The following is a 12,542-nucleotide window of genomic DNA, read 5'->3' on the forward strand; positions in this document are numbered from 1 at the left end:
TTAATTAAGGCCATTCCCGCTTGATGGTGGAGAAATTTTGCTGATACCATGTTTGCTTTTTCGTCACGGGGCAAAGCACACAGCCCACTCTCGCGATTCCCCGGCGGGGAATTGTCTAGTAATATTTTTCATCCTCCCGCTCGTTTTTGGCACTTAACTAGTCCCGCACCGTTTGTCGCACCCACACAAAAATATACCAAAACGTGCGTCTCGATCTGACTCGGTATGCTATCATTCAGATTTTTGAAATACGAATTTTTCGCGTCGTAAGACACGAAAAACTGCGAAAAATTTCCCATAAGGAATGAATGGGACAAGGTCAAAAATGTCGCAAATTTTCAACGTTTTTCAAACATCTCCTGCTCGGGCATACATACGCCTAGAAACACCATTCTAACTTTAAAACGTAGGCACAGGTCTTGTCTATTTAAGTTGTATTTGAACTTTTTTCCTACGATGTATAGTTTTTGAACTCTGACCCTTTAACGACGATGAGTGATTTGGGGAAAATTCAGGGTTTTCAATGAGTGTGTATGGCGGAATGTTCGCGCAGCAGAGTGCAGGAGACCAACTGACAGAGTGAGAGAGGCTCAAAAAAAACCTCAGAAATTTTCTCTTTCCGTGACGATCCCGGCCACAAATTACGCTCAAAAACAGTGATATTTTCCAGAGTTGTAGCCACACTTGTCTTCTCTCTCACAATGTGTCCGCTTTTTCGGTCGGATTTACGATTTTTGAATCATCTGCCTCTGACCGACCAGAGGAGCTCTCACTGGCTCCATTTACTCCAATGTTAATCGGGAAGAGGATTTTCGAAACTGCACCCTTTTTCAACTCGCTGGCATTTCCACATTTGTGACACCAGGACCATGAAACTTGGTGAGCGTGCTCTTTAAGGCATTTCTGGCTTGACCGTGAAAAAATTTTGCTGCTATCATGTATGGTTTTGAATATATAGCACCAGTTTGACGTCCTGCATGTGAGGCTGAAAGGGCTGAGAAACAGCAGTCCCAGTCCGTTACCGGGGAGCAGGGGGGGGGTCGGCAACGATCACCGTGGCAACCGAGATCAGCTGGGCCAGCACAGACAGTCTGTCTGTCTCTCTCTCTCTATCTCTCTCTATCTTTCTCTGTCTTTGTCTCTCTCTCTCTCTCTCTCTATCTGTCTGTCTGTCTGTCTTTCTCTCTCTCTCTCTCTATCTTTCTCTGTCTCTGTCTTTGTCTCTCTCTCTCTCTCTCTCTCTCTCTCTCTCTCTCTCTCTCTGTCTGTCTATCTGTCTCTGTCTATCTGTCTGTCTCTCTCTGCCTGTCTTTCTCTCTCTCTCTCTCTCTCTCTTTATTTGTCTGTCTCTCTCTCTCTCTCTATCTGTCTATCTCTCTCTCTCTACCTGTCTGTCTCTCTCTCTCTCTCTCTCTCTCTACCTGTCTCTCTCTCTCTATCTCTCTCTCTCTCTCTCTGTCTCTGTCTGTGTCTCTCTCTCTCTCTCTCTCTCTATCTGTCTGTCTGTCTGTCTCTCTCTCTCTCTCTCTCTATCTTTCTCTGTCTCTGTCTTTGTCTCTCTCTCTCTCTCTCTCTCTCTCTCTGTCTGTCTGTCTCTGTCTATCTGTCTGTCTCTCTCTGCCTGTCTTTCTCTCTCTCTCTCTCTCTCTCTCTCTCTCTCTCTCTCTCTTTATTTGTCTGTCTCTCTCTCTCTATCTGTCTATCTCTCTCTCTCTCTACCTGTCTGTCTGTCTCTCTCTCTCTACCTGTCTCTCTCTCTCTCTACCTGTCTGTCTCTCTCTCTCTACCTGTCTGTCTCTCTCTCTCTCTCTACCTGTCTCTCTCTCTCTCTCTACCTGTCTCTCTCTCTCTCTCTACCTGTCTATCTCTCTCTCTCTCTCTCTCTCTCTACCTGCCTATCTCTCTCTCTCTATCTGTCTGTCCATACATATATCTCTCTCTATCTGTCTGTCTCTCTCTCTCTCTCTGTCTGTCAGTCTCTATCTGTCTCTCTCTCTCTCTCTGTCTCTCTGTCTGTCTGTCTCTGTCTTTCTCTCTCTCTCTATCTGTCTGTCTTTCTCGGTCTATCTGTCTGTCTCTTTCTCTATCTCTGTGTTTATTTTCCAACCCACTGTACATTGAGGGCCCTTTTTTCTGTCGCGAACTCTTCCCACACCGCTGAGTGCACACAAACAAACAATAGATCACAACGTGCAGCTCGATCTGACTTGTTATGCTATCATTCAGTTTTTCAGAATATACATTTTTCGCGTTGTAAGACGCGAAAAACTGCAAAACATTTCCCATAGGGAATGAATGGGACGAAGTCAAAAAAGTCGCAAATCTCCTGCTCTGGCATACGTTGACCTAGACACACCATTCGAACTATAAAATGTAGATAAAACTCCAAATTATCAACGTGATGTCATACTTTTGCCTTAGCTTTCATAGTTTTTTCGACCCGGGGCAAAGCGCACAGCCCACTCTCGCGATTCCCCGGCGGGGAATTGTCTAGTCTAACTTGTTACCTATCTTATGTCAATCATTTTATTCCTGTGTTGCCCTTGGTTGTTATCAGATTCACTAGCCAATCAGAGTACATTTGTTGTATAAGAGGCAGGACTAGTGGCACAGGTTAGTTTGGTGTGTGGTGAGCATGTGACAGGAGAGAGACAGACGCCAGACCAGAGGGCAAGACGGAGGCATCGTGGTGTGGGGAGCATTTAAGTTTTACAATGGAGGTTGACTGCTCGTGGTCCTGATATAAACTTCTGTGTGACTTGCAAGAGGTGAATATGATGTGTATGTATGTGTGGATATTAACATCTGAAAAATGTGACTACAAGTTTGGATTGAAAACATGCAGTTTCCTTTATAATCCATCCTGTTTGACACACTTCAATCACAAGAAAAATAGGTTACAGTCCTGACATTTACAGACTACACAGTGAATCCATGAGATATTGCTTTGAAAACAGAAAACAAAAACAAACAAACAAATAAACCCTTAGTAGGTTCTCTGTTCTCTACCCAGTGGCTTCACTCATTCATTATTCAAGAATATCATATTGTAGCATAAGCAATGTAAACATATAGATAAGATTAGCAGCATTTAATAACTTTACTGACATATTATTTCTCTGTGACAGAGTACATTTATCATTCATGCTGAGGGCCTAATTTCAGGCCCATGCAGAGTCTTTCTACAACAGGTTTGCCTCACTGGAGTCAGCCTGCAGCATCTTAAACGTAACTATGAGCTTAACTGATTTTCTGAACCAGGGATAGCAAAATGCATAAACCACAGGATTGAGACAGGAGTTAAAATAATACAACCATAACACAAAAGCAGCAGATGAATCATTAAGCAAGTTATCTTGGTCTGTAAATTCAACACAATAATATGGACAGAGACATATTAGAAACAAAACTACAACAACACCAAGAGTCCTGGCTGCTTTCATTTCAGATTTCTTTGCAGTTACTTTCCCTGATTGTGTGGCAACTGTAATATGAGACCGCATGGCACGAGCCTGAGACACAGCCACCACAAATACTCTCATATACAAAACAACAATGACAGAAATTGGAACAATGAAGGAAAAAGTGAGATCTACAAGTCCTGCAATGTAGTTAATGAAAAATATACACTCCCCAATGCAGGAGTGATACCTGCCTGGTTGTTTCAATATATCCTTCAGGATCAGACTTTGAAAAATTACAGAGCATATCCAACACAGACAAACACACACCTGAACTCTTTTTTGTGTGATTTCACTGTAGTAATGTAGAGGATGACAAATAGCCACATAGCGGTCAACAGATATGAGAACCATGTTTCCTACTGAAGTGGAAGCAATAACATATCCTAGATAATGATATAGAGTACACATGAGGTCACCGAGGAACCAGCAGCCGTCTATGAGCACAACTGAAAGGAACATGAGGAGGCCAACGAAGAAATCTGAGAAAGCCAGAGAGACGAGGAGGAGGTTGGTGGGTGTGTGGAGCTGCCTGGAGAGGAAGACGAGCATGAATTTCACATATCAGCTATCATTCAGATAACAAAAGATGAAGCACATGATTGAAATATTATCAGCTCACTATTTCTCACAGTTTAAATGTAAATATATATTTTTTTCGATTCATTAGTTTAATAAATTAATGAATGCCTACTTGAAGTGGGAGATAGAAATGATGACCAGCAGGTTAAGAGCTGCAGTGAGCAGAGAGCTGAAGGAAAGCAGAATGTAAATCATGGTGTCAAATTGAGGAGGTATTGGCTTCCTGCAGGAGCTGTTGAGGAGTTGTGGAAAGCAGAGTTCAGTTCGCTCTAAGGTCTCCATCACCAGAGAGAGGAGAACCTGCTGAGCTCTGACAGCTTCATGACCAAAGGGTTTCGTCATCCAATTAATCACTATCCTTTCAGCCCAGCCCTCCTTCCTCTTCACCTCTGCTGCTTTGTTCCTCTCCTTAGAGCGTATTAGAAGTATTATGCCTTCTTTGTTCATCCTCCTCAGTGCTGGTGACTTTCGTATATGATTATCTCCACCTTTGGCTATCTGCCAGGTGTCACAAGTCAAAGTTGGCTCAGAATGCTTCCCTTACTGTTGGGGGAGGCCCAGACTGCAGCCCTCAGCCTGCTGGCCTCTGATCAGGGGAGCTTCCAGGCCATGAGCCGTCCTTGCCCAAATGGGCTTCTCCCCTGAGGATCACCGATGTCAGTTCCGGATCATCTGGTCTAGAGCTGTTGATGGATCGGCCGAAAAAATACACAAATGAGCCGGGTTGAGTTGGGCTTTTTAACACATTTCATAAAACACATTTCTTGCAGGTTGTAAATTATATATTGTTTGTTCTGTGAATCATCGCTGTTGACGTGTGGTAAGGAGTAAGTCCGGCTGCCTGCTTCATGGGGAGGGGCAGATGCAGACCTGACGCTGTGGCGTAAAGTTATGATAACAAGTGTATGAGGAAAACAATGCAGGCGAGCGGGGGGGTCAGGTTTGGGCCCGGTTCGGGCAGACAATTCATGCTGGTGTGTTGGGCTGCATCGGGTTCGGGGTTAAAAACCCGCGGGCTGGGTCGTGTTGGGTCATAATTTTCAGGCCCGTTGAGAACTCTAATCTGGTCCACTGGCCGTCCCTTCATGTTTGTCCAGCAGCTGAAGGATGCCACGACCAGGGGAGTCTGCGTGGGAGGAGCAGATGCTCAAGCAGGTCGTGCTGGAGCGGTTTGTAGAGGGGTGGGTGTGGTGTCACTGACCACAAGACCTGGCAGCCATAGTCGCCCTAGCTGGCCCGCTATTTAGACGTCTCACTATGACCCCACTTGGACGTCAATATGCAGTTAAACATTTGAACCTAACCCAGGTGCGGGAAAATGATGCTATTTATGAATATAATATTTATGTTTTACTTTATGACAAATATCAACATTGTTGTTATCAGTATAGTCAATGCCTCTCTGATTGGCTGAAGCAATACATCATCATAAACCAACCAGTGAACACCACTCTGATTGGCCGAGACAACACACCAAGCATTTGGCGTGATTCAGAAGAATTTTTCATCTTTTCTGGAGAAGCAAACGGTCACTCGGTTCTGCGCACAAACTGGTCTTCAGTAGTTGAAGGTAAGTCAATTGTATGCCACTCAAAGCGCTGATGTAATGTAAGTGTAGAAGAAGGTGGAGAACCTGTTGACTGTAGCCTACCATTTTCCTGTACCTTCATTTGGCTCAGCAGCAGATTTGAACTGGAAATACTTTACACCTTTGTATGCATTTCCAGTTATCTGCTGCTGAGACAATCAAATGAAGCTGTAGGAAAATTAACTGGAATGGCTGAAATGGCATTGCAGTTATGCACAGAGCCTAGAAACAGTAGGCCTACAAGAACTGTCTAAAATTAGTTTAAATTCAATGTAGAGAAGATGTCAATGATGACCTCATTTGAACTAAATTTAGCCCTAATCCGGAGGTCCTGGGAACATCAATACTGGCCGTTCAGAAGACGTCATCTGGCGTCACAGTCTGCACCTTCAGATTGGACTTGCAAAAATGACCCTAAAAAGACGTCACTTCGACTTGTCTGCGCAGTGGGAGAATAATCATATATTTTCATCCTTGAGCTGGAACTCTACTGCACTCACTAATCGACTCGTCAGGGTTTCCCCACAACGAGCTAGCTGCTGCAGGAGAGTGGTGAGCTGTGTTCTCTTTTCATTAGAAATCTGGCTAAGCTAGAGGATGTTTTACCCTATTTGTACCGTTTGGTGCTGTTCTGAGCATTATTTGTGGCTATGAGTGGTTTTTTGATGGTGGTCTCTTGGTGGAGGCATAGACTGCAGTGTATTGTTATGTTATTATATTGTTATTATTATTGTTATTGTGCAGTCTTTTCTGAGCTTGCTAAAACTACATAAGCCAGCGGTCGGAAAACCTGATCTCTTGAGGGTGGATCTTACTCGATGTCACGATGTGTTACACTATGGATTGAATTTACGCCAGAATATCCCTTTAAGCTTAGCAAACTTGTGACATCTGGCAGATTTTATGATTTGAGAGGCTGCTTTCAGTTATTTTAAACATTTTCATGAACATAGTCACGTACTATATCATATGTCATGGCAAACTAAAAGCTGTAATTATGAACTCTCCAGGAGTCTGAAGTTAATCAGCTGTTCCTTGTGCAAAATATAAAATATTTTCCTCATTAAGGACATATTTCTCACTTCTCATCCCACTGGTTATTGATCAGGGTGATACTTTATATGACTCCTCCGATCCACTGACTGAGATCCATGCATACACAGGGGGATGCAGCAGCACTTCTCCTCCTCCTCAGTCAAATATCAGTGTGTTTTTTCATATGCAGTCAAACAGTTGTTGATGGAACAGATGATTCTAAAACAGTGGGGCAGGGGGTACAACAGCTGCAGGACCCCATCCTTTTCCCTGAGTGAAGACGAATACTACTGTTTAATTGTTAGGCCCTGGTGCACGTGGCCCTTAAAAACACACCCATGACTAATTCACAGTCGAAATACAACCTATTTGGGCCAGCTGGCAAATTATCAATCGTACTTGGAAATGCCGTAAATATACTAGTGTGCAACACATAAGACAGAGTGCTAAAGGCTGTCTAAATAGGATCCATTGTGTCCAGCTCATAGAGACCGTTAGACGACAGATATCGTTAGTCTCTAACCCAGCACTCAAAGAAATTAATAACCTTTCAAAACAGCCCCAAACCATGTCTGTACTCCAAATGGTTCACCAACAGCTTGAATTTACTTTACGGGAATAGGTGTTTTGGGATCATTTTACATACATGTCCAGGATAAGGAACAAATTCATGGGATTTCTACCATCTTGGATAATCCCAAGTGCACAAAGGTTAGCTCAAGAATGTACTCTCACAAAGAGCAACATTTACCACTTGATCTGAGCCAACTTTGACTTGTGACACCTGGCAGATAGCCAAAGGTGGAGATAAACATATACCAAAGTCACAAACATTGACGAGGATGAACAAAGGCTGTATAATACTTCAGTCTCTGTGGAGAGGAACAAAGCAGCAGAGGTGAGGGAGAGGGAGGGCTGGGCTGGAAGGATAGTGATGAATTGTATGACAGAAAGCTTTGGTCTAAAAGGTGCCAGAGCTCAGCAGGTTCTCCTATTTCTGATGATGGAGACCTTGGAGGAAACTGAACTCTGCTTTCCACAACTTCTAAACAGGTCTTGCAGGAAGCCAATGCGTCCTCACTTTGAGACCATGATTTACATTCTGTTATTGAGCTTCTTCAGCTCTCTTCTCACTGTAGCTCTTAACCTGCTGGTCATCATCTCCATCTCCCACTTCAAGTAGATATTCACTAATTTATTAAACTAATGAATAAATTGTGAGAAATAGTGATCTGATCATATGTCAGTCATGTGGTTGATCTAATGATGATTGATGATAAATTCATGCTGTTCTTCCTCTCCAGGCAGCTCCACAGCCCCACCAACCTCCTCCTCCTCTCTCTGGCTGTCTCAGATTTCATCGTTGGCCTCCTCATGTTCTTTTCAATTATGCTCATAGACGGCTGCTGGTTCCTCGGTGACCTCATGTGTACTCTGTATGTTTATCTAGGATATGTTAATAGTTCAGCCTCAACAGGATCCATGGTGCTCATATCTGTTGACCGCTATGTAGCTATTTGTCATCCTCTGCATTACTCCAGTGGAATCACACAAAAAAGAGTTCAGGTGTGTGTTTGTCTGTGTTGGATTTGTTCTTTAATTTTTCAATGTCTGATCCTGAAGGACATAATGAAACAACCAGGCAGGGATCACTCCTGCATTGGGGAGTGTATACTTTTCATTAACCACATTGCTGAACTTGTAGATCTCACTTTTTCCTTCATTGTTCCCATTACTGTTATTATTGTTTTGTATATGAGAATATTTGTGGTGGCTGTGTCTCAGGCTCGTGCCATGCGGTCTCATATTGCAGCTGTCACACAAACAGGGAAAGTAACTGCAAAGAAATCTGAAATGAAAGCAGCCAGGACTCTTGGTGTTGTTGTAGTTTTGTTTCTAATATGTCTCTGTCCATATTATTGTGTTGCCCTTACAGGCCAAGATAACTTTCTCAGTGCTGCATCTGCTGCCTTTGTGTTATGGTTGTATAGTTTTAACTCCTGTCTAAATCCTGTGGTTTATGCATTTTGTTATCCCTGGTTAAGAAAATCAGTTAAGCTCATGGTTACATTTAAGATACTGCAGGCTGACTCCAGTGAGGCGAACATACTGTAGAGACACTCTGTATGGGGCCTGAAATAAGGCCCTCAGCATGAACGATAAATGTACTCTGTCATGGAGAAATAATATAATATAATATAATATAATATAATATAATATAATATAATATAATATAATATAATATAATATAATATAATATCTGTATGTTGACATTGCTTATGCTACAATATGATATTTTTGAAGAATCAGTCAAGCCACTGAGTGGAGAACACAGAACCTACTTCAGATTTGTTAATTTGTTTTGTAATTTTCTTTCAAAACAGCATGTCATGGATTTGCTGTGTAGTCATTGCTGTGTACATTTACAATATGTAACTTTTGCCAGCAGGTTCTCTATCAAAACAAAAAAGGGCAGGAACCACTGCTTAGCTGCTTAGCGTGGGCTAGAAATTCTGAATAAGAGCCAGACCCTCTGGAGAGAATTTTTGGAGTCAATTTGGAAAAACCTCAAGGGGTGCTGTCTATCAGGAGAGATCAAAAGTTATCCCAGCTTTCAAAATGATGTGCTGTGACCACTGACTGTAAAACAAGCCAGTCTGATGCTACTCACAGGTTTCTAAAGGGCTTGCGAGAGGCTCAGGTGGTACCAGTTGCCACCATCTTGTCAGTATCTGATGTTATCCTCCAGTGTCTCTTCTTTTGTCCAGTCTCCTTTCTGTATGTTCATGAAGTGAAAACATTTCCCCTCCATTCAGCAATCTGAAGCAGCTCTGTGCTCGCTATTGCAGAAGTTGAGAAGCAAGAGAGGTCAAAATGTGAATCCAATTTTTATTTTTTAATTTAATTTTTTAAATTTAATAAAAGAAATGCATGCTTCTCTGGAGTCCCTGGTGTGTATCCCTCCAGACACTCTGGCCACTGACCAGAACTGTCTGCCAGTTATTGGGGTCCCTATCTTGACACACCGGTACCTTCCCCTATAGCTTCAGTGAGCCATTTAATTGTCCGATTAGCTATACAAATTTTCAAAAGACACCACAAACATGGCTGAGAAGCAAGTTCAGTGACTTGAATTAGCTGAGGTGAAGCCTCAGCCTGCTTTGAGTGACAGCTCATTGCTTTAATGAAAAAATGAATAAACTTAATAAACCCTATAAGCTTCAGTAGTCCTCAGTTGAATATAGTTAGTTTATTACAACACATATACATGGACATAGCAAAGGCCACAATATGAGTTTGTCTGACTAGGAACACTGGAGAGCAAATCTTGTATCACATTATTGAGGAGAATGGCATTGACTTGACCAAATGTACAGGAATTTGTACAGATGGAATGAAAGTCATTGTTGGGTGAAACAGTGGTGAAGTGGCAAGGACAAAGTGTTGACTGGAACCAGTGCAGCTTACATCAAGAGAAAAGCCAGAGGAATTTAAAGTGAAACTCTAGCCAAAATGCAACCTAGGCTTTTTTTGTGAATGTATATGAGTCAAACCTTTGTGTAAAAGTGTAATTACGACGAAAGAGGCACTTTTAAGATTTAGCGTATTTTTGTTTTCATCTCAAATTTATTTTCAATGGGAGTGCATGGGCCACGTTTACACTAGCATCAAAATTGCTATATTTAAAACACTACGAGGGCTCTACACATAGCTCAACTGAATGACATACACTCTACCCAGACGTGTCGATCCCTGAGTACGTCTGGGCTGCCATGACGACGGTGAGAGGAGGAAGCTACTGCTAATGTGAGTTGTCCAAAAACTCTCTTTTAGTAAACTCTGTGTACACAAACAATGTTATCAGTGCTCATGTTCATGTGTAGAGACCCTGATGATACTACGAGCAAAGTTTCATGTTGTGTCGAGCCTTCTTAGTGTTTTGAAACAGTGATTTTGATGCTAGTGTAAAAGTGCCCTAGGCACTCGCATTGAAAAATGAGTTTGAGCCGAAAACGAAAATACGGTCAATCTTAAAGGTGCCTCTTTCATCGTAATTGATGTTATTGATGTATGGAGCTGTTTCTTGAAACCGGGCAAAGTTTACACAAAAAGGTCAGATTTTTCCCACCTGGATCATCACTGACTTTTTCATAAAATTGCTTTAAGTAATCATTTGAAGATGCCATATTAATGGTGGAGGCAGAGTCTGAGGTAGTGCTGCTGACTTCATTTTTTTTTGTCTCCATGCTTAGCATGTATGTTGATGATCCATGCGGCAGTGCAACTCTGTGGTGGCTGGTGTTGCCAGAGGATTAGCTGGCCCGGTGTGTTTTAGCCGGGTTTTCATCTGGAAGGCTCTATGGAAACTAGCACTCTCTTGAATGAAGTTAAACTGTGAGAGTGTGGCGTTCACAAATGCCAGAATGAACGCATTCACAATAATGTTCACCAGGCAGAAATACAGTACGTTCAGTTTACGTTCGCCCAAAATATGAACGTGTTCATGAACGATCGTTCACTGAACGTGTTCAGGCACAACACTGCCTATAGGTGCCAGATGCTCCAATCCTCATGCTGGCCATGTCCCTGAACAGTTTGGGACTGGTGTAAAAAGTGTCCATGTATATATGGTACCCAGTACCGAGACAGGATGGCTGAATAAGGTGCATGACCACATCACAAGACAGCCCATGCTCACTTGCAGTTACTGTCTTGCCAGTATACATTTTGAATCTGATGGTGTAGCCACTGCTTGACTCAGTCAATACGAGTTTCATCCCCCATTTAGTTGGCTTGTTCTTCATGTACTGTGTCATGCCAGTTTTTGAAGGTACTGCAGTTGGGCCGAGAGAGGTCATTTTCTATTTTGTAATTAAGTTTTAAGTTACCATCAAATATTTATTGTTAAATATTTTTAATTTAAAAAAGTAATCACAACTAATAAAACAAAACCATGTGATTTAAATTACATGTTATTCTTGATTTATCTGACCTATTTTTGAGCCAGAATGTATCTTATATTTCATTGTTGAAATATTGGGAATTTTAATTGAGGGAATACCTTATCACTGGCGGGAAAGAGTAACAATGGATCGGTGGCTGTCAGGAGTCAAAATAAAAGCTGTTAATGAGTCAATCTCAACAAGTAAAGAGAGTCAAAATGAAAAAAACAAAAAGAAAGGCTTGGACCAGAAGACAACCCACTGCCTGTCTGTGTGTTATGCTTGGACGTGCTAGCAAACGAGGCGCTGAAACCATGCAAGCTCCATCAACATCTAGAAACAAAACATGGACAATATTCATCAAAGCCTTGATATTTTTTTCGAAAACAAGCTGAGAGAGTTTCAGAGCCGTAGAGCGGTTTCCTACCGAGTGGGAGGGTTGATCGCTCAGACCAGGAAAGAGTTGATTTTTCCTGCTGCCAAAGAGATGGTTGGAGTGATGGTTGGGGAGAAAGCAGCTAAAGAGCTTAACATGATTTCTTTGCCTGACAATACAGTCAAACGCCGTATCGACAATATGGCTGAAGATGTGCTTAAGCATGATGAGTGCACAGACATTGAAACCTTGGCAAATGTAATGGCGTTTGTCAGATATGTATATGATGGAGAAGTACATGAGAGACTTTCTGTTTTACAAACTGTTACCTTCACACACTACCACGGAAACAAATAAAACAGAATGGGCAGTATGTGGGACTAAGCACTGATGGCGCTCGGGCCATGGTGGGGAGACTGACTAGAGTTGTGAAAAGAGTCCAAGATGTGGCTCCGCTGGTTACAGCTGTCCACTGCAGTATCCAGAGAGAGGCACTGGCCACAAAGATGATGCCTGCAAAATTTAAGACTGTTTTGTATGAAGCTGTGAGAACAGTC

General features: G+C 42.3%; 2 protein-coding genes across 2 annotated transcripts; one reads left to right on the top strand and one right to left on the bottom strand.

Moving 5' to 3' along the window:
* Positions 1 to 3,182: 3,182 nt before the first annotated feature.
* On the bottom strand, positions 3,183 to 4,325 carry LOC119025977 (trace amine-associated receptor 1-like). Its single transcript, XM_037110025.1, has 2 exons — positions 4,156 to 4,325; positions 3,183 to 3,993 (listed from the first exon to the last, which is right to left on the bottom strand). The coding sequence occupies exons 1-2, from the start codon at positions 4,323 to 4,325 to the stop codon at positions 3,183 to 3,185; spliced, it is 981 nt and encodes a 326-aa protein (XP_036965920.1).
* Positions 4,326 to 7,669: 3,344 nt separating this feature from the next.
* On the top strand, positions 7,670 to 8,781 carry LOC119026014 (trace amine-associated receptor 7e-like). Its single transcript, XM_037110080.1, has 2 exons — positions 7,670 to 7,845; positions 7,971 to 8,781. The coding sequence occupies exons 1-2, from the start codon at positions 7,670 to 7,672 to the stop codon at positions 8,779 to 8,781; spliced, it is 987 nt and encodes a 328-aa protein (XP_036965975.1).
* The last annotated feature ends 3,761 nt before the right edge of the window (positions 8,782 to 12,542 follow it).

The sequence above is a fragment of the Acanthopagrus latus genome, chromosome 9, assembly GCF_904848185.1.
Source record: "Acanthopagrus latus isolate v.2019 chromosome 9, fAcaLat1.1, whole genome shotgun sequence".
Taxonomy (NCBI): Eukaryota; Metazoa; Chordata; class Actinopteri; order Spariformes; family Sparidae; genus Acanthopagrus; species Acanthopagrus latus.

Bases quoted from the DNA above. Each gene is read 5' to 3' on its own strand.
- LOC119025977 (XM_037110025.1), bottom strand. From the start codon at position 4,325: ATGGAGACCTTAGAGCGAACTGAACTCTGCTTTCCACAACTCCTCAAC. The intron at 3,994-4,155 runs GTAGGCATTCAT...CTTCCTCTCCAG, and splicing joins ATTTCTATCTCCCACTTCAA to GCAGCTCCACACACCCACCA.
- LOC119026014 (XM_037110080.1), top strand. From the start codon at position 7,670: ATGGAGACCTTGGAGGAAACTGAACTCTGCTTTCCACAACTTCTAAAC. The intron at 7,846-7,970 runs GTAGATATTCAC...CTTCCTCTCCAG, and splicing joins ATCTCCATCTCCCACTTCAA to GCAGCTCCACAGCCCCACCA.